Consider the following 22,935-nt stretch of genomic DNA (forward strand, 5'->3'; position numbering starts at 1 on the left):
GGGTCCATTCTCCATGAGGAACAGAGTCATGCAGAGCCGTGGGGTCTACAAAGGAGCTGGCAGCAGGGCGCCTGGGCACGCCCCGCTCAACACCGCCTGTCCCCAGCTCATCCCCTCCACCGCCAGGCGCTGCGGGCAGAGGGTCACTCCTGCATGAGACTCTTGATCTTGGTGAGCAGCACGTCCGTTTCAGCCTCTGGGAATGGAGACAGAAGCCGCGTTGTTCTAGGCGGCGTCCCCCACCTCCAGCCACCCCGGCTGCAGGAAGCGCTGCTCGGAGCAGGGCCCGCGGGACTCCAACCAGGGGATCCCCTCCGCGGCTCCGGGGAGCCGTGCCCGCCGAGGCGGGCAGGGCACGCGCTGGCCGGGGGCCACGGCACCGCAGGGAGAGCCCAGGCAGCAGCAGCCTCCGCGGGAGGACGGCGCGCTGCCTGCCAGGAAAGCCGGGGAAGCCCAGCCTGGCTGGGAAGAGTCCCACGACCAGACCGGGAGCCACGTCCCAGTCAGGGAGAGGGAGAGGGAGTCGCGGGGGGCAGCCGCGGCCCCGTTACCTGCTGGTTCTCTTCTCCGGGAGCATTTCCTAGGAAGTGGAACAAGCTTGAGGTTAGCTCGGAGGGCTGGGGGTCAGCACCCAGGCCTGCCCCTGGGAGCCCACCTCCACCTGGGCAGGAGCAAGACCCCCCGAGGGGCTCTGCTCAACACTCGTGGCCCCTGTGTGGGCTGGCAAGCTGGGGAGAGCCACAGGGCACCAGCGTCACCTCCCACCCTCCTTGGGCTCTCCAGCCCCTCAGCTCAACTTGTAAAGGGTCAAGCTGACACCAGACAGGGCTAAAGGCACCCAGAGAAGACCGCTCAGGGCCAGGCTTCCCCTGTGCTGCAAGGATGAATGCCCCCTCCAAGCCCAGCTGTGTTGCAGGATGGGGCAGGAGATGGGAGTTTCAGGGCCGAGAGACAGGCTTCCCCGGATCAGCAGGGAAAGCAGTTTGCCATGCAGAGTGTGGGGCAAACAGCCTCAGGTGTGGGCACCTGCTGTGTGGCTCAGGGAGGGCAGCACCTCCTGCCTTGCACAGCACGAGGCCTCCTGCCCAAAAAGGAGGCTGAGGGGTCGGAGCTTACTGCAGGAGGACGAAGGCCCAGAGGATCAGGAGGATGGAGACGCAGTCCACAACAATCCAGATCATCAGGTAGGTGTTGCTGGGCTGCAGGGCAATGACGGCAGGTCAGCAGCCCGGGGCAGGGCACGTGCACCCCAGGAGGGGACTGACTGCAGTGCAGACGGGACCCACGCAGGCTCCAGGGATGCCTTTGCTGGGCAATGAGCAAGGAGGACGCACCAGGAGGCTTTGGCCTGGCCTCGGGGCAGCAGGGGTGGGTAGCAGGACTGACCAGCATGTGGCCAGGCCATTTCACCTACCAAGAGCCAGAGGGGACGGTTCATCTCCTTCAGCACTTGGCAGGCATTGGTGGTCACAGAGCCAACACCAGCGCACCACAGCACGGAGAAGAGCCAGGGCCGGTTGACCACGTACAGGTTGACGGAAATGTTGTCCCGGCGGTACAGCCTGCAGAGGAGGTGGCAGCCAGCCTCGGTCAGGCTCTCCATGGGCGCTGCTCTGGGCCCGGGGAAGCTCCCCACAGAGCAGCCACCGCCCCTCCGCCAGACCCATGGATAGAGCCCTTCAGCTGCCATGGGTGCCCCTGCCTGTGCTCCGCACCCTCCCTGGGCTTGCACCTGATCTCCTCCATGCTCAGGTCCTGGTACGGGAGGTTCACTCGCCGCAGAGGCACAGTCTCGTTCTGGAGCTTCTTCCGACAGTAGATCTGCCGAAATCCGGGTGCTTGCCGTTCGACCTGCTCCCTGAACTCCTCAGGCAGCCACAGGATCTAGGGGCAGAGGGGATGCAGGGCAAGAGCAGCTGGGAAGGGGTGCCATCAGAAGCGATCCCCGATGGCAGGGACCCCTGCACATGTCCGGGGCTCGTGGACCAGGGCGATGCAGGCGGGGTTGTAGTTGGAGCTGCAGGGGGTGGGTGCGGCAGGGCAGAGGGAGGTGGAGGGCACTTGCCACCTTTCCCCATTCTCCTTCACACCCATTCCCAACTCATGTGTCACTGTTTACACACCAGAAGGCGTGGCAGCTGAGTGGATGTGCCAGGCGGGTTGCAGCTTTCCCTGCAGGGTTTGGGCAGATGCCACTCCGCAGCACCCTGCCAGTGGCACCCAACATCTCCGAACGGTGGTACTGATCCACACCAGCACCAAGACGCCCAGGCTGCTCATCCTGCAGCCCCAGGGCATCCCCTTGGTGACACAATGGAGGCTGCAGCCCTTGTGGGGACTGCACTGGGGGGCCCAGAGTATCTGGGACAATAGTGATGGGCAAACACAGAAGGGCTCAAGGCGGAGGCGACACCGGCATGCCCTGCCCTGCCCAGCGGGGAAGACCAGTGCTCTGCCCCCAAAAGAGCAAAGACAGGCAGCCAGGTCCTGCTTGGTGCCCAGGAGCTCACCATCTGCGGCGGGATGCCGGACCGGAGGATGGTCTCCACGGTGGCATTGATGAAGTGCTGGTAGTCGCTGTGGTTCTCAGGCCGGAGGTCAAACATGATGGAGAGGTTGTGTTGCCGGGCCTCTCCCAGCACCTGCTGCAGGGATGGGATCTTCTGGTGCTCCACCAGGCGTTGGTCCTCGCCGGAGAGGCTCTGCACCGTGGGGAAAGGCTTCTTCTGCAAGGGGCAGCTCTCTATCAGCACTTGTCCCATGCAGGCCGAGGTGCTCGTGGGGGACCCCCAGGACCTCCCCACTGGCCTCTTGGGGCACATGCTTAGTGCAGGAAGAGGGGTTCTCCCTACACCCATGATGCCCCTTTGTGCCCACACAGGGCACTGGCAGCCTGAGAGTGCAGAGGCCAGCACCACCCTGCCCTGAACCCATGCTTATCTGGTCCTTGAGCCCTGTCAGTCCATGCAGCCAGACAGCACGCCCCCCCTTCCTCAGATGCCCCAGCCTCCGAGCCAGTGCTGCAGCAGCTCCAGCCCAGGGCAAGTGCTAGCAGCCAGGCATGGGGGAGATGCACCCAGGGGAGCGCGAGGGCTCAGGAAGGAGGGTGCCTTTGTCCTGGGAGCCCAGAGGGCTGCGAGCAGCTAGGCCCACGTGCCTGGCAGAGCCCAGCGCTCCTCTCCCCACGGCCACGCGGCCTCCCTGGGGCAGCCCACCTCCAGGAACCAGCTGCCGGCATCCAGCTGCTGCAGCTCGGTCCAGTTGAAGGTGGTGGCGTTCATGGCAGCCCGGTCAGGGAACTTGTCTTGCACGTTGGTGGTCCTGGTGAGCTTGGCATCGTGCATCAGGAATGGGACCCCGTCGGCACTGGCGGAGGCAGGCGGTTGACACCCTGCATCCCAGCCTGCTCCCCTTGCCCGGCCCGTGCCCACATCTCCCTGCCTCCGGCCGCCGTGCCCTTACCTCACCATGACGTCCGTCTCGAACACACGCACACCGCACTGTGCCGACTTGTTCAGCGACATGAGGGTGTTCTCAGGAGCCAGCTGCAGCAGGGAGCGGAGTTAGCGCAGGGAGAGGATGGGCTGCTGAGGGCCCCGCGTGCCCACTCCCCTGGCCAGAGCCCCAGGCTTGGCTCTACCACAGCTCCCGCAGGCCGCTCGGGCTGGGCTTGCAAGGAGCCAAGTCCCCAGACTGGGCCCGGCGGCTCCAACTCCAGCCGGGGAGCGCAGGTCCCCGTCAGGGCCGCTTTCAAGCTCTCCCCAGAGAGCCTGGGGGGTGCAGCACGGCACCGGGCAGGCAGCGCAGGCAAGGTCTGGGATAAGCAGCGAACCCATGCTGCCCAGAGCTGTGCCTGGAGGGGCCCAGCTTGCCACTCACCATGGGGGCCCCGCGGTGCCCAAACAGGTCTGGCTTGGGGGGCAGCTGGCTCTCCTCCAGGAGGCACGGGGAGGTGATGGCCAGGGGGGCCAGGTAGAGGGCGGCCATCGTGCCGAAATACCCCAGGAGCAGCAGCACGCGGAGGCCTGCAGACACGCAGACAAGGGGAGCCGTCACTTCCAGGGGCTGCCGGGTGGGGGCGACCTGCAGGGCTGCCCATGCTCCACCCTCGGATGAGGGCAAGACCAAGACTGGCCCCGGGGCAGCCACCGGTCCCCCGAAATCCCAGCTCCCCCGGGGTGGGCCAGGAAGGTGTAACCACCCAGCCGCAGTGCTGGGGGACACTGAAGTGACTCCATCCTCAGTGTGGGAAGCCAGGTGGGGATTCCACCTCCCCCAAAACATGCCCCTGGAAACACATTTTGTTCCCCCAGGCTCTGGTCCCCAAGCACCCCCCTCAGAGGACAGGACAGGAGGTCCACGCGGAGGGCTGGGGCCGACCCCGAAGATACCCGTGTTGCTACTGCAGTAGAAGGTGCTGGCCACGGGCCAGGCCAGCAGCGTCATGCCCGCCACGGCGCCGATGTGCAGAAAGGGACCCATGGCCTGGAGGCAAATGCCAGCAATCACTCAGCTGCCTGCAGTGCAGCCCAGCCACATCCTGCTGCACAACCCCCGCCCAGGGCTCCCCCGCGTGACTGCTGCGGTCACCCCTCCACCTGCCCCAAGCTGACCAGAGCCCACCCCAGGACACGGGCTTTGGAGGTGTGGGGAAGAGCCAGGGACCAGTCCCGCTCCTGTGCGGGACACAAGGGAGCATCAGCTTTGCTGCACCTGGTGCCAAGTTCAGGCAGCCTCTGTGGCCGCTGGACAGAGCCAGGTCCCGGGCCACGTGCGCTCTGCTCTCACCTGCAGGGACACATACGCGCTCTGCCACTCCTCAGCCCACTGGACGTCCAGCCCCGCGAAGGCGACCGCCACGAGCAGCGCAGTGAGGACCAGGAGGATCTGCAGGGAAGGAGCTGGACACTGCAGCACATGCCCTCCCCAGGGACCCCCACCTCGCTTACACCCTAATGCAGAACCAGCTTGTTGCAGAGCTCCCGAGCCCGGCTATGACCTTTGGGCTCAGACAGCCACTTCTCCCCTGTGCATCCCGCACACGCCAGCTGCTCCCCTGGTCCAGTCCTCTGGCCCCTGGGGCCAAACCCTCCAGGGACCAGGTGCCATTTCTTCCCTGCTCCGGCTTGGGGCGCAGGGTGCACTGGCTTCAAGGGCAGGCACCCACCCTGTCCGCCCGGCCCCCTAGTTTGCGTTACCTTGTGCAGCCAGTGTAGCTTCAAGGGCTGTCCGCAGAGCTGCAGGCATAGTGCCAGGACCTGCAGCAAGAGCAAGGGTAAGGGCAAAGCGGAGTGGGGCGCCCTAGACACCCCAACCTGCTGAGCCCCAGGCCAGCAGCTGCCCAGGACAGGAAGCCCTTTCTTCAGGGCACGGAGCCGGGGGCTGCTTGCGTCCACCCTGCACCAGCGCGAGGCTGGCACGTCCCCTCGTCCTCAGCTCTTGCAGCCGGCGCGAGGGTCCCAGCGAGCGGGTCCAGGCTCACCAGCAGCAGGGCAGAGTAGGTGAGCAGCAGCGCGGAGGCGGCCAGCAGGATCGGGGACCAGTCCACCCACGACTGCGTCTGCCTGAAGAACCACCTGCAAGCAGAGGGGCAGTCAGTGGGGCCAGGCACACGCAGGGGCCGAGGGGATGTGGGGCCCATCACTCACTCATTGAAGTTGTGGAAGTCGTTGAGGAGGACGAAGGCAAAGTAGAGCCAGACGAGCGTGAAGAGGCACACGGCCAGGAGCAGCAGCCACCAGCTGCGGTCGCACTGCAAGGCAGGAGGGCCGCGGACGTCAGGGGACCCTGCCAGTCCCACACGGGGTGGAGGAGCATCCCGGGCACTACGCAGCTACCAGCGCGGGGGCCACTGCAGCTTGGGCAAGCTGGCTGGGTCTGCCCTGGGGAAGGTGGGGTGGTGGTGCCCAGCAGGGCGGAGAGCAAGGAGCAGGGTTGGTGGATACAGCTGAGCAAGGGGGAGCTGGGACCCTTGGGGATGAGGAAGCAGCAGCAAGCCCCACATCCGGCGGGGGGAAGCACCCAGGTGAGCAGCAGCCCAGCCCCGAGGCTCGGTGCAGGGCCAGGTGCTGCCGCGGCGGCGCAGGGGAGTTCCCAGCCGCGGCTGCAGACGGGACAGGACAGGACAGGCCACGGCTCGGCCCCACCCGTGGGAACCGGCGGCCGGCCAGAGTCCCAGGGCTCTGCCCCCCGCGCCTGGCTGCGCTCGCAGAGGCTCCAGGACTCTGCTGGGCCCAGCGGGACCCCGCTGGCCTGGCACGGCCCCATGCCACTGCTCCCAGCCTCGCACGGGTGCCGGAGCTCAGCGCGCTCCAAGAACGGGGCTTCCCGCCACCCCAGAGATGTGCTGCTCTCCATCCCCGTCCCAGACCCAGCCGGCTGCCCGTCCCCTTGGGGCAGAGCTCCGGTGGCTCAGCCCTCCCTGCCCACGGACCCTGTCCCCAGAGCCGCCTGCACGCGGGGCCCGCGAGACCTGCAACGGGGTCCCAGCCCCGCACTCACCTTGGTGGTCCTCAGGCCTTTCTTCTTCTTGCCCGAGGCACACCGACAGCTGTACAGACAGAGCAGGCAGGTGGCACAGGCCTGGCAGCAGGCAGGGCACTCCTCCATGGCACCGGGCGGTCAGCTCGCCTGCAGGGAGCACGCAGTGAGAGGGATGTGGCCACGTGCCCGGAGGCCGGCACCCCAGGGGCTGCGAGCTGGGGGTCTCTGCCCCCCGGCCACGGCCTGCAAGCCGCCCCTGAGCACGGGGCAGGGCCAGGAATGCCGCTCCCAGGCGGGAAGGCAGCAGACGGATGCGGGATGGCCCGACCTGCCTGGCAGGCTGCTGCACCGCCCCCGTGCCTGGCAAGCCAGGGCAAGCCTGGGCCCAGGTGCAGGGCTCGGCGCTCTGGCTGCAATGCCGAGGGGAACGCGGGACCCGGGGCAATGGGGTCCAGCCTCCCCCAGCCCCAAGCCACAGCCACCGAGCGGTGTGAAGGCGTCTGGGGTACAACCCCCTGGGCACCGCAGCAGGCTGGCGCAGGCGTGCATGGGCTGCCGCAGACACGCGCGAGCCAAGCCTGCCAGCACCCCTGCCACTCCCATCGCATGCTGCTGCGAAACTCCTGGAGCTGCCCTGTGACTTCCCCACTGCTCAGGGGAAAGCCAGGGAGCTCCAGCACAAGATTAAGGGACTCTGCAAAGGGCATGAGGGAAGCTAGTGGCAGAACCCCCCCTTCCTTTTGCCTGCCCCATGACTAATACCCCCAGCAGGGAACAGGCCCCAGCCCCCAGTGACCACCAGCCCTCGCTTCCCCGCACACAGCAGCCCCTTACAGAGGCCTCCCGGGCCGGGAAGCCGTTGCCATGGACACCGGAGGACATTCCTGCCCGGGACGGGCATTGTGCAGCCCCGTGCGCAGGGAGGGCGAAGCAGCAGGACCAGCAAGGAGGGGATCAGGCAGCTCGGCCACCCCCTTCCAGTGCCTCAGTTTCTCCCTCTAGAGCACGGGCGCCCCTTGGCAGCCTCTGCCGAGCCTGGCTGGGATCCCCCCTCTCCCGAGCCCTTGGACACGGGTCACGGGCACCTGGCTGCGCTCGGGAGCAGATGTCTGCCCGCCCTGCACCACAGCCCAGGCGAGGGCCCAAAGCACCGGGGCGCGGGATCTCCCGACACTCGTCCCCACAGGGTAGTGGGAAGCCCTGGTGCCACCGCCTCCGCGAGGGCGAAGGGCAGAGGGTGCAGCCGGAGCGCAGGGCAGAGACCTGCCTCGACACGGCTGTGCAAACACGGGCACTGGAGGCTTGAACTCGGTGCCAGGTGCCCCCAGCTCCGGGGCTCTTCGTGTCACCTCAGGCCGAGGGACAGGGTCCCTTCCCCAGACCCGGGGCCGCAGGAGCTGCGGCTTCCCGTTCCCCGGCGCGCAGGGTCCCAGTGCGGCGCGCTGGGCCGGTGGGCCAGGCCCCCGGGAACCGGCATGCCAGCCACCCCATCACCGTCCTGGGGCCGGGAGCTCCCCGCAGATGCATGCACGGCCAGGGACCAGGCTGGCCAAGCCCATCAGGGCTGCAGCACAACTCCCAGAGCCCCTTCTGCGGGCTCAGCCCATCAGGAGCGTGGTTTGCAGCGCTGTGGGGGGAGACCCCCACCCCTGCGGCCAGGTGCAGCGGTACCTGCGACAGGGCTCTCCGGCACCTGCAGCAGATGGGCACCCCTGGGCAGCGGCTCAGTCCTCTCCCGGGCTGCCTGCGTCTGCCTGGCTCCCAGCCGGAGCACCCTCCCCTCCACGCCCAGGTGTGCGCCTCGCCTCGCCTCACCTGTGTGCAGCCAGCCCCGGTGCGGCGCCGCCCACGGGGCTGTGGCTCCTGGCGCGAGCCCCAGCGCACACAGACACTGGCGGGCTGGCTCGGGGGCCGGCGGGAGGAGGCAGAGCATGGGGTCGAGGTGAAGGGCTGGGAATGCCTTTGTCCCATTCCCCGTCCTGTCACTCACCCGAGGGCTGGGTGCAGCCTCCGCTTTGTGGCAGCTCAGGAGCCAGAGCGGGGGCCTGGGGTGACGAGCGACAGCACGCAGGAGTTTGCAGGCAGCCCACGCTCCAGCCGGATTAAATTCCCGGGAGAGCTCCGGAGACGGGCAGGCGGGGGGAAGAGGTGGACAGAGGCAGGCTCCTGCTGCCGCTGGGGCCTGCTCCTAGGAGCAGAAGTTTGGGGGAAAAAGACTTGGTTCTGCTCCATCCAAGAACAGCAAACACCACACCCAAGCGCTTACTGGGGGGAAGCAATCCCGAAAGCTACAGGTTGCATTTGCCAGCGCGCAGGCCGAGGACCAGCTGTGCAGGAAAGAATAGACGGAGCAGGGGGGTAAATGGAAGTGGCTTAAGAAAATACCCCCCAGCCAGGGTGTGACCCACATGCCTTAGTTTTGGGCAGGGGAGAGGCTCAGGAGGAAGGAAACATTAGATCAGACCTGTCCAGACCCAGCGCTGCGCTAGCTGCATGGTGCCAAGTTAAGGCACATACGCTGAAGATAACAGGGCTAGAATTAAAGTGGCCAGGAGGCAGCTAGCGACCCGAGCAGCACCTGTCAAACTGGCGACGGGTAGAAGCAAGATCCCCGAAATCTTGGGGTTGAGGCAAGACTGGAGCAGCCCACAGAGGACCCGAAGCCGAGAGGCTGCCTCAGCGCCAAGGGTGGTCACGTCACTGTGCACCATCAGGGCTGCCCGCGCTACCGGGCTCACCGCACTTCGACTACCCCTGCGATCAAGTGCAAGGTGGAAAGTCACGCACTTGGGCACTTGAGCCAGCCCCTGTTGTGACCTGGGAACTTGGCAGCTGGAAGCGACGGTCACAGGCCGACTCTGGGCCGCCCACACAGCGCGGTGCCGGTGCAGGTTAATGCAATGCTCAGATGCATTGAGGCAGAGGAAAGGCGGAGCTGTGGTGGGTACCGGTGCAGTGAAGGGGTGCCAGGGCGACGCGGCAAATGGAGATGCAGCGGGGAGCGTGTTGCTGCTCTGGACACACTGGCAGATGCTGGGGAGGAAGCAGATGGTCTCTCCACGGAGGGCAGCAGCAGTATGAGCAAGTCTGCAAATCCCACAGCCTCAGTACCAGACGGTCATGCTGCCAGAGACCCGGGTGCTGCCTGGGAGACCCCACGGTGCCCGGGGGACTGCAACGGCAGCCTGTGCTCCCATGTTACCAGCTCTGGGGACACACAGGGTAGGGCAGCCAAGGGGCACGACAGCCCCCCCCGCCAGTCCGCCTGCCTCCAGCTCCAGTGCTTGGGGCAGGGAAACCCGGCATCCGCCCCCTCAAGCCCCCTCCAGCCGCAGGCTTCGACTGTGCAGCGCATGCACGGCCGTGGCTCGAGCGCCCAGTGCTGAACGCCGCGCGGCTCGCCCCCTCCCCTGGGAAGCGCCAGACCCGGCCTCCACGTCACCCGCAGGGCCTACCTGCGCTGCGCGGAGCTGCTGGAGGCCGCGCTAGCCCACCCGCGTGCACCGGCTGCAAAGGCCCGCTCCTGGCTTGGGGAGCAGAGCTGCTCACCCCTGGAGCACCCGGAGGGTCGCCTCCAGCCGGTCTGCGCATGCTGGCAACAGCTTTGACCCGTGCAGACGCTGCCTGGTGCGCGACAGCCGGTTTCCCCTCCAGCCCTCTGGTAGCCAGGCGGCTCGGGGGCTCTCTGGGCACAGGGGACGGAATTTGGCCCTCCCTAGGGACATGTCCCCGCGTCTCGCTTACACGCACAATTCCTCCCCGCCCAGCTGCTGCCCAGCTCCTCTGCCGAAACAGCAGATGATCTGGGGGACATGGCACTACTTTTCCATAAGCAAGTGAGCTTTCCTGTCCGACCCATCTGGAGGGCAGAAAGGAGCGCCCTTGCTTGCAAAGCCACATTGCATCCTAGACCAGCCGCCTGGCAGCTACATGGGGCCCTTTTTTCCAGTGAGCGCCGGGTGCTTTTCTACCGCGACTCCCCCTCTGCCGTCCCTGTGGCGGTATTGCAGCCTGAAGTGCTGCCCTATGCGAGCCCCCATCACTGCCGAGACAGGCTTTGCAGAGGGGAGGAGAGGAAACACTTTCACGATCTATTTGAACTCTTGGAAGCCCAGGACTTGGCATGATGCAGGCAAGGAGTAGATACTTTTGCAAGTCATCAGGTTTATAAGCAGCAACAAGGTCTTTGGAAGGGGATCAGGATGTCCTGGCCTCTCAGCTGGAAAAACTCAGAACCTCTGTCAAGGTGGATTATGCCACACTTTTGCAGGTCTTGCATCTTCTACAAAGCCCTCCACAGGGGTCACAGCCAGGGATGGGAGTCTGGTCCAGAGGGTTGCAGCAGCTGCACACCTGCATGCATCCGTCTTGCAATGAGCGTGAACCCAAGCTCCTGCAAGGCAGGGGTGTTGCATATCCCACCCCGTGGCTCACAGCCCCCCGCCGCAGCCTCCTCCCATTGAGCTGGGCATCTGCAAGACAATGAGGGGCCCAATTCGGTGCAATGAGGCATGGCTTCATTTGCAGGCAGCACCCTGGTCCCGCCCATGACCTTGGTCTGTGCTCCTGCACCTGGGGGCTGCAGCCAGCCCGGAGCTGCCGCACCCACCCCGCCCACAAGGGGGACACGCCGCTCCATCCAGCTCTATGGCTCTTTCCTGCAAAGTCGCTCACTACGGTCCTTCTCTCTACCACCTTTTACTCTATGGTTCTCCCCGAGGCCCCTTCGTGGGGCTACACCAGCGACTGCCTGTACACAACTGACACACACCTGGAACTAGGAGCCACCCCGGGAAGTGGAAGCGGCTAGTAAGCATCTCTTCACCATGCTCCCATTCTCATAATCCCTGTTTCCTGAGCAGAACGCACACATGCAGCCATGTTTCCTGAGGGCACTCGGGTAGTAAGGCCCGGCGGCCATTTTTGTTAGGGGCCGCGTGCTTCCAACTCCAGCGGGCAGCCGCCATTTTGGCTGAGGGCATCGGGAGCTATAGATCCCAGGCGGCGCCATTTTGAATCCTGGCAAAACCTGTGGGAACAGGCACGATGTCGGACGCCGCGCGCCCTCCCCGAGGACACGGGAGGGACCCAGCTCCTGGCTGGCTGGCCGGCCGCTGAGGCAGCGGTGGGCGCCTGGCTAGTGAAGGCGGGGAAGCTCCGCGGAGCCGGCCTGAGGCGGGAGGGCCGCCTTCCCAGTCTCACAAGGCTCCAGCCCACTGCGCATGCGCAGCCCCGCCAGCGCGCGGGGACCCATTACGCATGTGTACCCACCGCCGGCGTGCAGGAACCCACTACGCATGCGCACCCACCGCCGGCGGGCACTGCTGCGGGAGGGCCGCTGGAGGGCGCCGGAGAGCACGGCACGAGCCAGAGCTGCGCATGGGCTGGCGGCCGCAGGCGACGCTGGAGGCCTCCCTCCCTCGAGCGCACGGAGGGAAATGCACCCGCGGCCTGCAGCCAGCGGCAAGCCAGCCCCGAGTAGAGCTGGGCACACCCCTTCCCGCCTGCAGAGCGGTGCCGGCGCCCAGGGAAAGCTTAGAAGCCCTAGAACTGGGGGCCCTGGGGACCAGATGTGCTGCCTGCACCTGCAGGCCGCAGGGTTAGGAAGGACCTGGTCCTCCGCGGGCACCTGTCGCAGCAAATGCACGTTGCTTGGCATCCTTTTTGAGCCCCGTGTCTTTGGCTGCCTCCGTGCAAGGCCCAGAGCAGATCTAGTGCTCTCCGTGCACCCAAGAGGCTGCTGTCCAAAATGTGCAGCTCGGACCTCTGCAGTGTGGGCGATCGGAATAGCCGGCATAGGCAGGATGTTGTCTAGATCTATAGATATATCAAAACCACAGCAAAAAAAGCAAGCCTGGGGCAAAGTGGGGGAAGATGCACTTCGGCAGCAGGAGGCACAGGGGAGAGCTGGTAGCACCGCCTGACCCACGTCATGAGGCCTTTGCTTACAGTTTCACTCAGTTTTGCCCTAGGCATCCATCTCAGTCTGATGGGGTTTTTTTTGTTTGTTTGGTTTTTTTTTTTGGGGGGGGGGGGGGGGTGGGAAAGAGAAAGAGTGGGCAGGAAGTAGGTTGCATGATTGTTTTTAGAAGGGCCCAGTGGTTCGAAAAATATTTTTATGGACGCAGATAAGCAAAAACAGATTCAGCCTGAGACAAAGCAAAGCACTCAGCATGGAGAGAGAAGAAGAAGTAGTCTCAAAACAAATATTTAGTTCAGTAGTATCAAACATCTGAGTGGCCTTCCAGTGACAAGAAGAAAATGTTTGCCCACATTAAAGAATTCTCATAAATTTTGCTAGGACACTCATCCTTTGCAAAACAGACCGAGCGTGCTGGTGGCCAGCATCAGATGTTTTTTTTACTATCCCTGTAAAAAAAAAAAAAAAAACAAAAAAAAAAAACCACACATCTGAATTTGGTCATAAATGCACATTTTTGGGAACTATGCAGTTTGCACGTGCCCGATTAAGACTTCTTGGATTTTTAGCATCCCTGTTTGGGCTGCAGAGGAGAGCAGAATTTTCCCCTCCAGTTGTACATCTGAGCATGCTGCTGACCATGCAGGGTCCAGGTCCCCAAAAATCAAGGGAAAGGACCCTCTTTCCAGTGCACTCAATGCATTCTCCCTTCCTCTGCTGGACACCGGAAGTGGGAGGCAAGGGGGGAAGTGGAGTAAGAGATTGGGACAAAGATGAGGGGTGAAGCAAGACTAGGACAAGCATCCTGTGCAGGGGAAGCTGGAGTGCAACAAGACAAGGGGTAGTTAGCCATGTTAGTCTGGAGTTGAGCAGAAGGCAGGATAAATATACACCTTATAGACCAATTCAATGAGAGAATATGCTTTCATAATTTCAGGCTCATTTCATCAGATACTAGAACAAGGTTCCAGGGAGGAAGCCAGATTGGACAGAGGAGTGAAGGAACGGACAGTAGAGCCTGTAGCACCAGCATCTTCCTTCCACGTAGAGCTTGGAGCTCAATTGTGAACCCTTCCCACCTGTTCCCTGTGCCACAGCTGTCAGTAACACTTTGTTAGTGGGCTCCACAGCTATAATCTCACTCCCTGCCCCCCAGCTGATTTATACAGACATGCCTCCTGCCTACACTGGTTATTTGGATCAGTTAAGTTCACAGGGGCTCAAGTTGTGTGTCTTGGGCTGCAACTTTAGATGCACAGGAGAGCACGAAATCTACCCTGCCCAACCCCTTGTGGGATACCTGGGCCTTGCACAAAGGCAGCCAAAGATGAATGGCTGAAGAAAGCATCAGGGAAAGAAGAGCCCAAGATTCCCCCTCTCCTCCACACACAGATTGCAGCCAAGTGAGAACCTGCCTGAAAAGGTGCATGCCTCAGAACCTGCAAAAGCACTGAAGAAGCCTTTGCTCAAGGAAAAGACCCCTGACATTGGGAACAGGCAGCTCTCAGGGACAAAACATCTGTGTTTATCTTGTGCTGGATGTGCAAGTTCCTGTCTGCCTATTTGTTCCAGCTGCTCAAGCCTGCAGGGCCTTTATTGCAGTGCTTGTTTGCATTGCAGCAGGGTCTGGGCACCTTATAAAATGAAAACAGAAAAACAAAAGCCTTATGCTAAAAAGAGACAGCCACTGCCCTACAACACTTAGAAACCAAATACAACCTTGGCATGCAATAGCCATTTGTGGCCCTGGCCTTCAGGATTTCATGTTCCCCTGTACCTCCCACCACAGTAATCATCAGTTCAACTCTGGGACATAACCTGGAGTCAGGGAAAGGTTTTAAAGTAAATGGGACATGGGAGAGAGGGTCTGGCACCTGTGGCAGACTTGCATGAGGCTATAAAACTTGGCCTATCATTTCACTTGGATTATGGTACTTCTAAACTCCATTCAAAAGCTGCACAGGAATTTTGTATTTGGTTCAGTGCTTGTTCTCTGGACACAATGCCTAATATCTTACCATTATTTCCCCTTTGTTCAGTGCTAATGTTCATGTTAAATTATTTAAAAAGGTGTTAGCGCACTGTTCTAGAGGGTGTACTTTAATTTTTTTTATTTCAAGAGAGATTTTTCCCCAAGTCTGGAGGCTCACAGCTGGAATACCACTAAAACTCAGCCTGTCAGGAAGTCCCATGCTGTGTGCAGTTGGTGCCTTTCAGGTAATTATTCAAATCTTTCTGACATTATAAAGACCAGGGAGTGTCACAAATGCCATTTAGTTTGCTTTCACCCTTATTTCAGGTATTCACAGAGCTGATGTTCTAGCACTAAGAGCCAACAGCTTGGGTGATCTTAACTGCTGCTTTTAGCTTAGCAGAGCCTCTTCAGAGTTCCCTCTTGCAGTTATGCTAATCCCATTTAAGCCATCTCTCAGAAGGATTATTGCCTAATGAGTTCCAGCTCCTTTCATTCTGTATCTGGGATTGATTTTCACATGTTAAATACTATAGCCCAATTTCTGCTCTCCATTTAACTGAGAATGAGCATGATTGTATCTCACTACAGGCAGAGTTTGACAGAGTGGCTTTTCTTGTTCTAGTTACACCCAATATTTTTGTTACTTTACTTGGAATGGGCTGGGGAGAGAGGGAAGAGGAAGAGGCACTGAGATTTGTTCTTAATGGGCTGAGTATATCACAAAGCTGGTTGGATTTTTTCCTTAACTCCCAAACCTAGAAGAGAGTGTTCCAGACATGCTGAAGACACCCCTGGATTTATATTATATACTGAAATAAATTTATCAGCTTGGCTAGATCATAAGCCAGTCCCTTTACAGAACAAAGTTTAAAACACATTATATTGTACAATGAACACCTTCCATTTTTCACTCTGCCCCTTCTCATCTTTACTACCTACATGCAGCTACTTATAGCTTTGGGAGCTTTTCTAGAAATATACTCTTATTTTAAGCTTTCGTGTACTCTATACCGCTATAAAGCAAATTTGGCTTTTCAACCATCTACATCAAAGCTTTGAAGTGATTGAATCCAACTATATTTGTCCTTCCTTCTCCACCCCTGCTTTTCTGTTTTCAGAGGGCTGCTTTATCAGAAGCAACTATTTCAGTCAAGACACAGGAGGCTTGTACCTAGAGAAATAAAGGGTATGGCAGAAATAAAGTACATGGGAAATCATCCATGTGTTCATTACTGTGGTTACAGACATCCAGAAGCAGCAGGGTCTGTAACCAAATTTCAGCACATTTGTCAGAACCTGAAATTGAACCCAGGAGCCCCAAATCTCTCCATTTCCCTGCCATCAGGGAGGAGCCTTCCAGTCTGCTGGCAAGTGCTGCATTTCATTCCCCTCTAGCAATTGGCTATTATCTTCTTTATGGACCACCTACTGCTACTCCGTTAGCTCGAAAAGCAAGTTTAAATTGAGAAGTTGAGGAGTCCAACCCTGTTGCCGACCCATAGGAGGGTCTTGGAGTTTCCTGCAGCAGTATCTGCCTTTTAAAGTGTGGGGCATTGCAGAACCCTACATCACAAGGACACCAAGACTGCAAAGACAAATTTTCAAAGTCAAGAAATTCCAACACCAAGAAGCATAATGAATTAAGATACTGCCTGCAATGGAAGGGAAGCATGCTCTTCCATAGGCCTCCCCTGCCATCATTGCACTTGTGAGCATACCGCTGGACAGACTCAGGGCCAAGTAATAACTGAGGCCATTTGTAGCTCACCTGCCTCATTTGCTGCAGAAATTAGAAGCTGGTGGGAAATGAACCAGGGCACTGCAGGAAGAGAAAGAATGGCCTCCTGGTTAAGCAAATGCTTCTGGGCATAACCATTTTATTGACTTCTCTGCCTCAGCGCTTGCGAGACCCTGGGAAGCGACTTTAAAACAAATATTTTCCAAGTTGGTCACAAAGCCTGCATGTTCCTTATTTTCTGGAAAAACTTAACCTGAGACACCCAAGCTCAGCACACTCAGTGCACCTTCAGGTTTCACTGAAGAGTCAGGACTGAGGTCACACCACTTGTTAAAGCCAAAATAGTCAAAAATATCAACTAATTCTGGGTACACATGTGCACCAGTTTGCACTGTGCCTTGGCAGGAAGAGTTCTCCATTTTAAGCATAGGAAGATAAATCCCGCCACATCTGTAATGCTGAGGTAGCGCGAAGATGACATTGTGGAAAAGCATTTTGAGTGAGTTATTCCACAAGAACCACCTAGCCTGTGCATTCAGCCAAGCTCAGAGGCACGCGATACACACGTTTCCTGCAAGCACATTTTACTTGGGTGTCATACAGGATTGAAATGATTGTTTTCTTCCAGAAGCCAATTTTTTTTTCTTTCAAACAACAAATCTCAAATTAATTCAGCCTTTAAAGATGTTTATCATTTGCCATTTCCTAATTAACTTATAATTAGCTGCAATTAAGTATGCAACACAAGGGGAATTGAAGCCAGAATATTAAATAGGGGTTTTAATGTGGCAAGAGATTATGCTCAAAGGATACAATATAGAACTATAATTCACTTCAGTTTAAAGGAGCACATGGTTCTTGGCCTACCCAGGAAGTTCTCCAGCTCTACTACAGGAGAATTTTCCTAGCCACAGGAAAACTGATCCATTTTCTTCATGTAATTTGCCTTATGAAGCTTGTCTACAAGATGCAGCCTACCAAAAGGGGCATGTCAGGGCTCTGCCTAGACTAGACTAGTTTGCCCTTGGTTGGGAGCGTGGTAATAGACTCACCCATTAAATACGTCTGCCTGTATTGAGGATTTCAGGAGCAATGCTATTTTTCTTTTCTGTAAGCAGAGGCACTTCCTGTCTATTCCTGTTTTGTAGATTTGCTGCTATAATGACTTTGGCATTTAGACTTCCTTGCTGTTTGCGAGCTGTTAAAGTTTACCATTGTTTTAGCACTGGAGATGAACCTGGGTAATAGGATGTTTGCTCTTACCTGTTGGCAGGCCTGTAATTTGTGCTCAGAGTTAACGTTACCACAGAATTACACTGTTACCCGGAGAGGATACGAACAAAGCTGACTAAGAGGTCAGCGCATTAGACCAGGTTGCAAATGAAATGCTATTATTTATTGCAAAATAACAGCTTTTCTTTTTCATTGCTCTGAGTTTCAGAGTGCTTTCACACACCGGCTACAACTCATTGCTTTTGTTATTAAACTGTCACCTCTTTTGTGGCATCATTAAGGAGCTAACCAGCTCTTAGAAAGGAGAATATTCAAGTCAGTATTCTTGCAATAGCAGACATTGCTGAGCATGGTCATCACAAGCAATCTCAGGCTTGGGCTCCTGTAGCTGCATTGGGACACTCGCATGTTATTGTCAGCAAGGTGACAAAGGAAGAAATACTACAGCCAGAATACTCTAGTACTAGCACATCCATGCAACAGCTTCTTGTCTTGGGAGTGCCATTCACCCCTACAGCCAGCTCTCCAATTCCAACAGGTTTTCCTCTGCTCTGCAGCTCCAGAAAAACACCACCAGAGCCCTCAAAGAGAAGCCACCCCAAGCCTTACCATCACCACCATCAAGGAATCCATGCCTTGTCCCACACCCTCCTGTCCCACTAACACACAGTGGGTTCCCCCCATTATCTGCAACACAGTCTAGTTAGCTATTGCTCACTTAACTACTAGATAGAGAACACTACTGTCCTTTCTCCTGGGCCTTACATAGGTTCCCTAGGATAATGTTTAACAAGGCACTGTCAGCTATTTTGGGATAAGCCTTACTTCTTTTCATGGAGAAGCTGTTTGACTTCCTAGACTAGTAACCAACCACAGTAGAGCTCACAATAAGGATCTTTAACATTTTCCACTACCCTAGCCCTTCCCAGGTATCAACTCACCCTCTGTTCCTGGGGAGCAAACTTCCCCAGCTTTTCCAGAGCTACAAGAAGGAGACCAGAAACTCACCAGCCAAGCAAGCCAGAAACAGCTGCTGGTTGCAAAACCCATGCTTTAAAGTAGCAGCTGTTTGCCGCTGTAAAATTTAAAGGGACAGCCCTCCAGAGGAGCATGCTGGAGGTAAATTGGTAGAAAAGGGTAAGTGGGCAGTGTAAAGTGAAGAGTTCTTGGGAAGGAAAATATTTTGTTAGAACAGTAAACCTTCTGGTAAGGCTGTAGTCTCACTTTGTAAGGGGATAACTGATTTGTAGGGATGGGTATGTACTGTAGTTCACCTAAAGCTCCTGGATAGAAGCTGTGATGGAAAAACAAAAACTTAATTCATAGCTGCATGTAGCAAGTCTCTCTTTTCCCCTACTTGCACCTTTTTCTTTTTCTCTGTCTTTCTCTAGTAATACCATGTAGTGAGCCCTTGCTCTACCTCATCAATAATCAATACTTCCCTTCAGAGAGAGAACTCCAGCTGCTCATTCAATGTAATAAAACAGTTTAGGAGGCATTCACTGCTCCTAGTCCTGCGTGTAATGGCTATTCCTAGCCTGTTGACATAAAGCCTCCTGCTTTGAGTCCCGATGGTGTCTGTGTTTTGATAGCATCTGTACAAATCTTCTGAGTCTTTAGCACAAACGATTGCAGGAGGCTGTAGTGTTTACCTACATGTGGCTGGTTGTATTTCTAGTTTTCCCTCTGCCTGCTGCTGCCCTGACTGTGTATTTAGCAGCTCGGTGTTTTGGTGTCTGTTTTTCTGTCTTCCAGTGTGTATCTGCTCTGCAGACTTGGGAGCAGTGTCTGCCTTCCTACAGGCTGCATGTGGGAGCTTGGGTACGGTGGTAAATGCAAGCTCTTTTGGCTGGAGGGGACAGCAGAGAAGGATCCTCTACTTCTAGGGTGGCAAAGTGCAGGTGTAAATTGTGTGCAACTGTCCTTGGTGGCACTGGCATGTAGGTGCTTCTTGGAACCGGGTTCTGGCAGGTCACACAGCACAGGCTCTTCCAGCTGGGTGACCCAAAGCAAAGGACTAAACTTGGCAAATCAGCTTTCACTCTGCAAAGTATAGTGTCCTTGGGTGGCTTCAACTAAAGTCAGTTAAGGCCCTTCACAGACACAAAGGTCAGCTGGTGTGGAGTGGAGCCTTCAAGCAAGTGGATGCATGGGGTAAAAAACTTAGGAGAATATGCTGAAGAAAAGAACCTACTCCATGAGCTGAAAACAGTGGTTTCATTTTAATGATCTAGGCTATAAAATGGGTTACCCTGTACTTTGCTGGCGTGATGGGTTTGGATGTGCCCTTGTTCTGTATGCAGCGGCTGTTTCTGCTGGAGCACCGTGCCTGGCTGCTTGAAGAGAGGAAATCTCGAGGTAGGTGCAGATGTGCTCCTCCTGGTTCTACACCTGCTGGCTACCCAAAAGGGGTGAAGAAAAGTCCCAGAGGCAGCTGGCAACTTTTGTGATGAGCTGCATTTCTTTTTATTTATTAACAAATCCAACTTATCAAGTGACAAATTTTAACATTTAAGGGCACATCCAATCCCCTGAAGTGTATATATAAAACAGATATTTCTTTCATCAACAGTGTTCCCTTAACCCAAGCTGATCTCCACACAGCAGAGTCTTGCACTCTCTTCTCTTCCTTTTCAGTCTTCTACAGCTTTACATTTCATAGTCAATGTTCAGCTTTTGTGTCTTTATCTCCATGTGTGACCTGCTTAATAATTCAGCCGCTCTCTTCCTGAGAGCTCTGCATAATATAAGGCTCACTATCTTCTACCTGTCTCTGCTTCTAGATTTCATTTCAAATTTGCTCTTAACTGATGGCTTATAAAACTTGCACCATCTTTGAATAGCCAAAAGTTTCTCAAAGTTTCTGGTTTGGAGGCAGGGGAAGATTTTTTTTTTTTTTTTTTTTAAAAAAAAAAAAAAGGGGGCAAGAAATAAGCTGTATTTCAGTGGCCTTAGATACTGAAACAGGTCTGCATTGTAACCTTCTGAGGCTGGAAATACCTGCAACTACTCTGAATAAAATGGGGCTTAACAACTTTGAATTGCCTTGCATGTTTGGGATGAATGGGGTATTAGGACAACAGTACAGGTCTAGATGCTTAGATTGGAACAATATTAATTTTGCTAGCGGGCTGCAGTACTGGCGGTTATAATCTGTGGGTGTCTTGGAAACCAGTTCAACAGATTAAAGCAGAACTTGGCACCTCACATATGGTGTCCAGATCACATACCACATATTAATCTTCTAGTATGTATTATGTGTAAAAAGACTTGAAGTTTATAGGCTTCTAACAGTACTCAGACAGCAGAAAGCTTTTTTTTTTTTTCTTCTTAAATGGGCATAAAACTTGGCATCAGCGCCAAACAATGGGATCCAACCTCATTAGCAAAGAGAATGATTTATCTTTGTCCAATAACACATTGCAGAGGACACCTCCAGTCCACAATGTCTTGATTTTCTGTTGGTGCCTCTGCTTCAGGATAAGTCAGTGTCCTTATTCTCTGATCCCACTCCACTGTGCTACTCTGAGGCTCAGGTACCCTGTCTCTGCTTTTTTTTGTCTTCCCTCTGGGTGGAACCAACTTTGCTATGCACCCACTATTTCACATTGCAAGAACCAAAACATATTAAACACTTGTGATGATGCAAAGCTATGTGGCTCAGTTCCCTCTCTTTCCTATAGTTTGCTTTCTGAACATCTTTTCACAGCATCTGATGAAGTGCGCTTCAGCTCATGAAAGAGTGTGCTGTACATCTACTTTGGTTAGTCTGTAAGGTGTGACTCTTCCCTCCTTTCTACTTGACATCAGACCAACACATTACTGTCTCAAGGCCAACAAGCAGCACCTGACTTTTACTGTGTATCTGACAGCAGAGTTGGAACAAAGGTGATTAGGAGATCTCCATGAACTTCTCTGCTCAATCCTGCTTCTGCATGGTGTATGTGTGGGGCTTCGTTTTGGGATTCTGTACATTTTCCCATTGCCACCTGTCTTCTGGCTGCTTCCCTTTGACACAGCTGGATGCATCACTACCACTGTCACCTTCGCCCTAGCTTGTTTGTCAGCTCATCATCCTAATGCTCCGTTAAGTATTTCTTTACATTAATTGATATCTTGCCTTTGAATCTGTTTTGATGCATTTGCAATGTCTGAATAACCTGGACCTCTTGTTGAGTCATTCCAACCTATGGACCCCACTGTTCTTCTGTATTTGTGTCTCTTGCATGGCTGCCCTTGATATTCAGTCCTTGTTTTCTCTAATGAAGCCATCTTTACTTCTCAAATGAAAAGCATAGAGAGGTATAAATACATGCTTTCCCCTAAATTTTAATTTCAACCACTTGGGAACAAGCCCTGTGTGTCACTCTGGGTAGCAATGGAAACCCCAGGAGTAGTCGGAACCAGATGCTATTGGGTTACATAATGGAACCATGAATTTCAGGGCCTGATGTGATCCTTCCGATAACTTAGTCTAACCTCCTGGTCAGAGAATTTCAGTTGCTGATTTCTGCAGAAAATCTTTAACTTGCTGCACTAGAGCAGGTTTGAAGGAAAAAATGTACTCATGACTTAAAGACTTCCAACAGATGAGCAGTCCACCACTTGGCTGAGTTTCTTCTATGGGCAGTTGTTCTTGCTGTTAGGAATTTATCATAAGGAATAGTTTTTAGAAGATATGATGATGTCCTTATGTAGCTTGATAGCATGTCTTCATGGTTTGTACTGAGACCAGATCTTGATTCATTTGTCATTGTTAAGGCTACCAGCAGGCATCTATTTGGCCTTTGGTTAACAAAACCCAAATTGCAAAGATGACATTTTATTTAGCCTCTCTTTTGGGTGGCATTTTATTTCTTTTAATCTTTATGCAGCTTTCCATGGTGCAGTGTTGATGTTTGTTTGAAATGACTTAAGGGAACTTCATTGCAGGAATCCTTGGAGAGGAAAGGCAGAGGTTAGTCACGGAAGGTGTTTTAGAAATACAAGGTTTGCCTTTTACTTTCCAAGCGCAATAAAATATAAAAAACAAGGACTGCAAAACTCTGGATAGAGGCTGCCTAGCAAGCACATTTTGTTCTTTTCTCAGCTTAAGCTTCCCAGGCATTATAGCTCACAAACCTGCTGTAGAGTGTTGCTAAATAAATTTTACGAAGGAATAAAACACCAGACCCAACTCTCCTTCCTCCAGTAGTGCAGTACATGAGCAATAGTTGCTAGAAGCTCATCACCGTTTAACTTGATGAAGCTGCATTGGTATAAAAGAGCAGAATAAGGCTTTCCTCTAAAAAGCCCAGTTCAAGGACCTGCTATCTGAATTCTCCCTGCAAGGTGGTGGTGGTGGGGGATGTTATTCACTGTAGGCAGGCTGTTCTTCATATGCCTAGTATATAGCTCTTGGCAAGAACATGTCTGTACCCTTTCCCATCTGATGCAAGAAGATAAAGCTGCTGTTCCCATTGTGCTGTAGACAAAGCACCATCTTCCTCAGGAGGGAAAACTAAATGCCTTAACTAAATTCTTCACCAGTCTGTGGCATGGGTTTTGTTTTGCCTGAGAACAGCAAAAACAAATTTAAACAGGAAA

At 55.5% G+C, this 22,935-nt stretch overlaps 1 protein-coding gene and 1 long non-coding RNA gene across 2 annotated transcripts; one reads left to right on the plus strand and one right to left on the minus strand.

Annotated features, from left to right (window-relative positions):
- Positions 1 to 9: 9 nt before the first annotated feature.
- GDPD2 (glycerophosphodiester phosphodiesterase domain containing 2) lies at positions 10 to 6,633 on the minus strand. The gene is made up of 15 exons (XM_019536367.1): positions 6,502 to 6,633; positions 5,649 to 5,752; positions 5,483 to 5,576; positions 5,199 to 5,258; positions 4,789 to 4,887; positions 4,397 to 4,485; positions 3,880 to 4,030; positions 3,463 to 3,545; positions 3,216 to 3,366; positions 2,511 to 2,726; positions 1,733 to 1,884; positions 1,415 to 1,562; positions 1,117 to 1,199; positions 552 to 580; positions 10 to 196 (listed from the first exon to the last, which is right to left on the minus strand). Exons 1-15 carry the CDS (start codon positions 6,607 to 6,609, stop codon positions 144 to 146), a joined length of 1,620 nt encoding a protein of 539 aa, XP_019391912.1. The 5' UTR covers positions 6,610 to 6,633; the 3' UTR covers positions 10 to 143.
- Positions 6,634 to 18,785: 12,152 nt separating this feature from the next.
- LOC109310976 lies at positions 18,786 to 22,457 on the plus strand. The gene is made up of 3 exons (XR_002101356.1): positions 18,786 to 19,170; positions 19,584 to 19,707; positions 21,059 to 22,457. It is a non-coding gene; the product is annotated as an uncharacterized LOC109310976 (long non-coding RNA).
- Positions 22,458 to 22,935: the final 478 nt, after the last annotated feature.

This window comes from Crocodylus porosus, unplaced genomic scaffold, assembly GCF_001723895.1.
Source record: "Crocodylus porosus isolate Cpor-Errol unplaced genomic scaffold, CroPor_comp1, whole genome shotgun sequence".
NCBI lineage: Eukaryota > Metazoa > Chordata > Crocodylia > Crocodylidae > Crocodylus > Crocodylus porosus.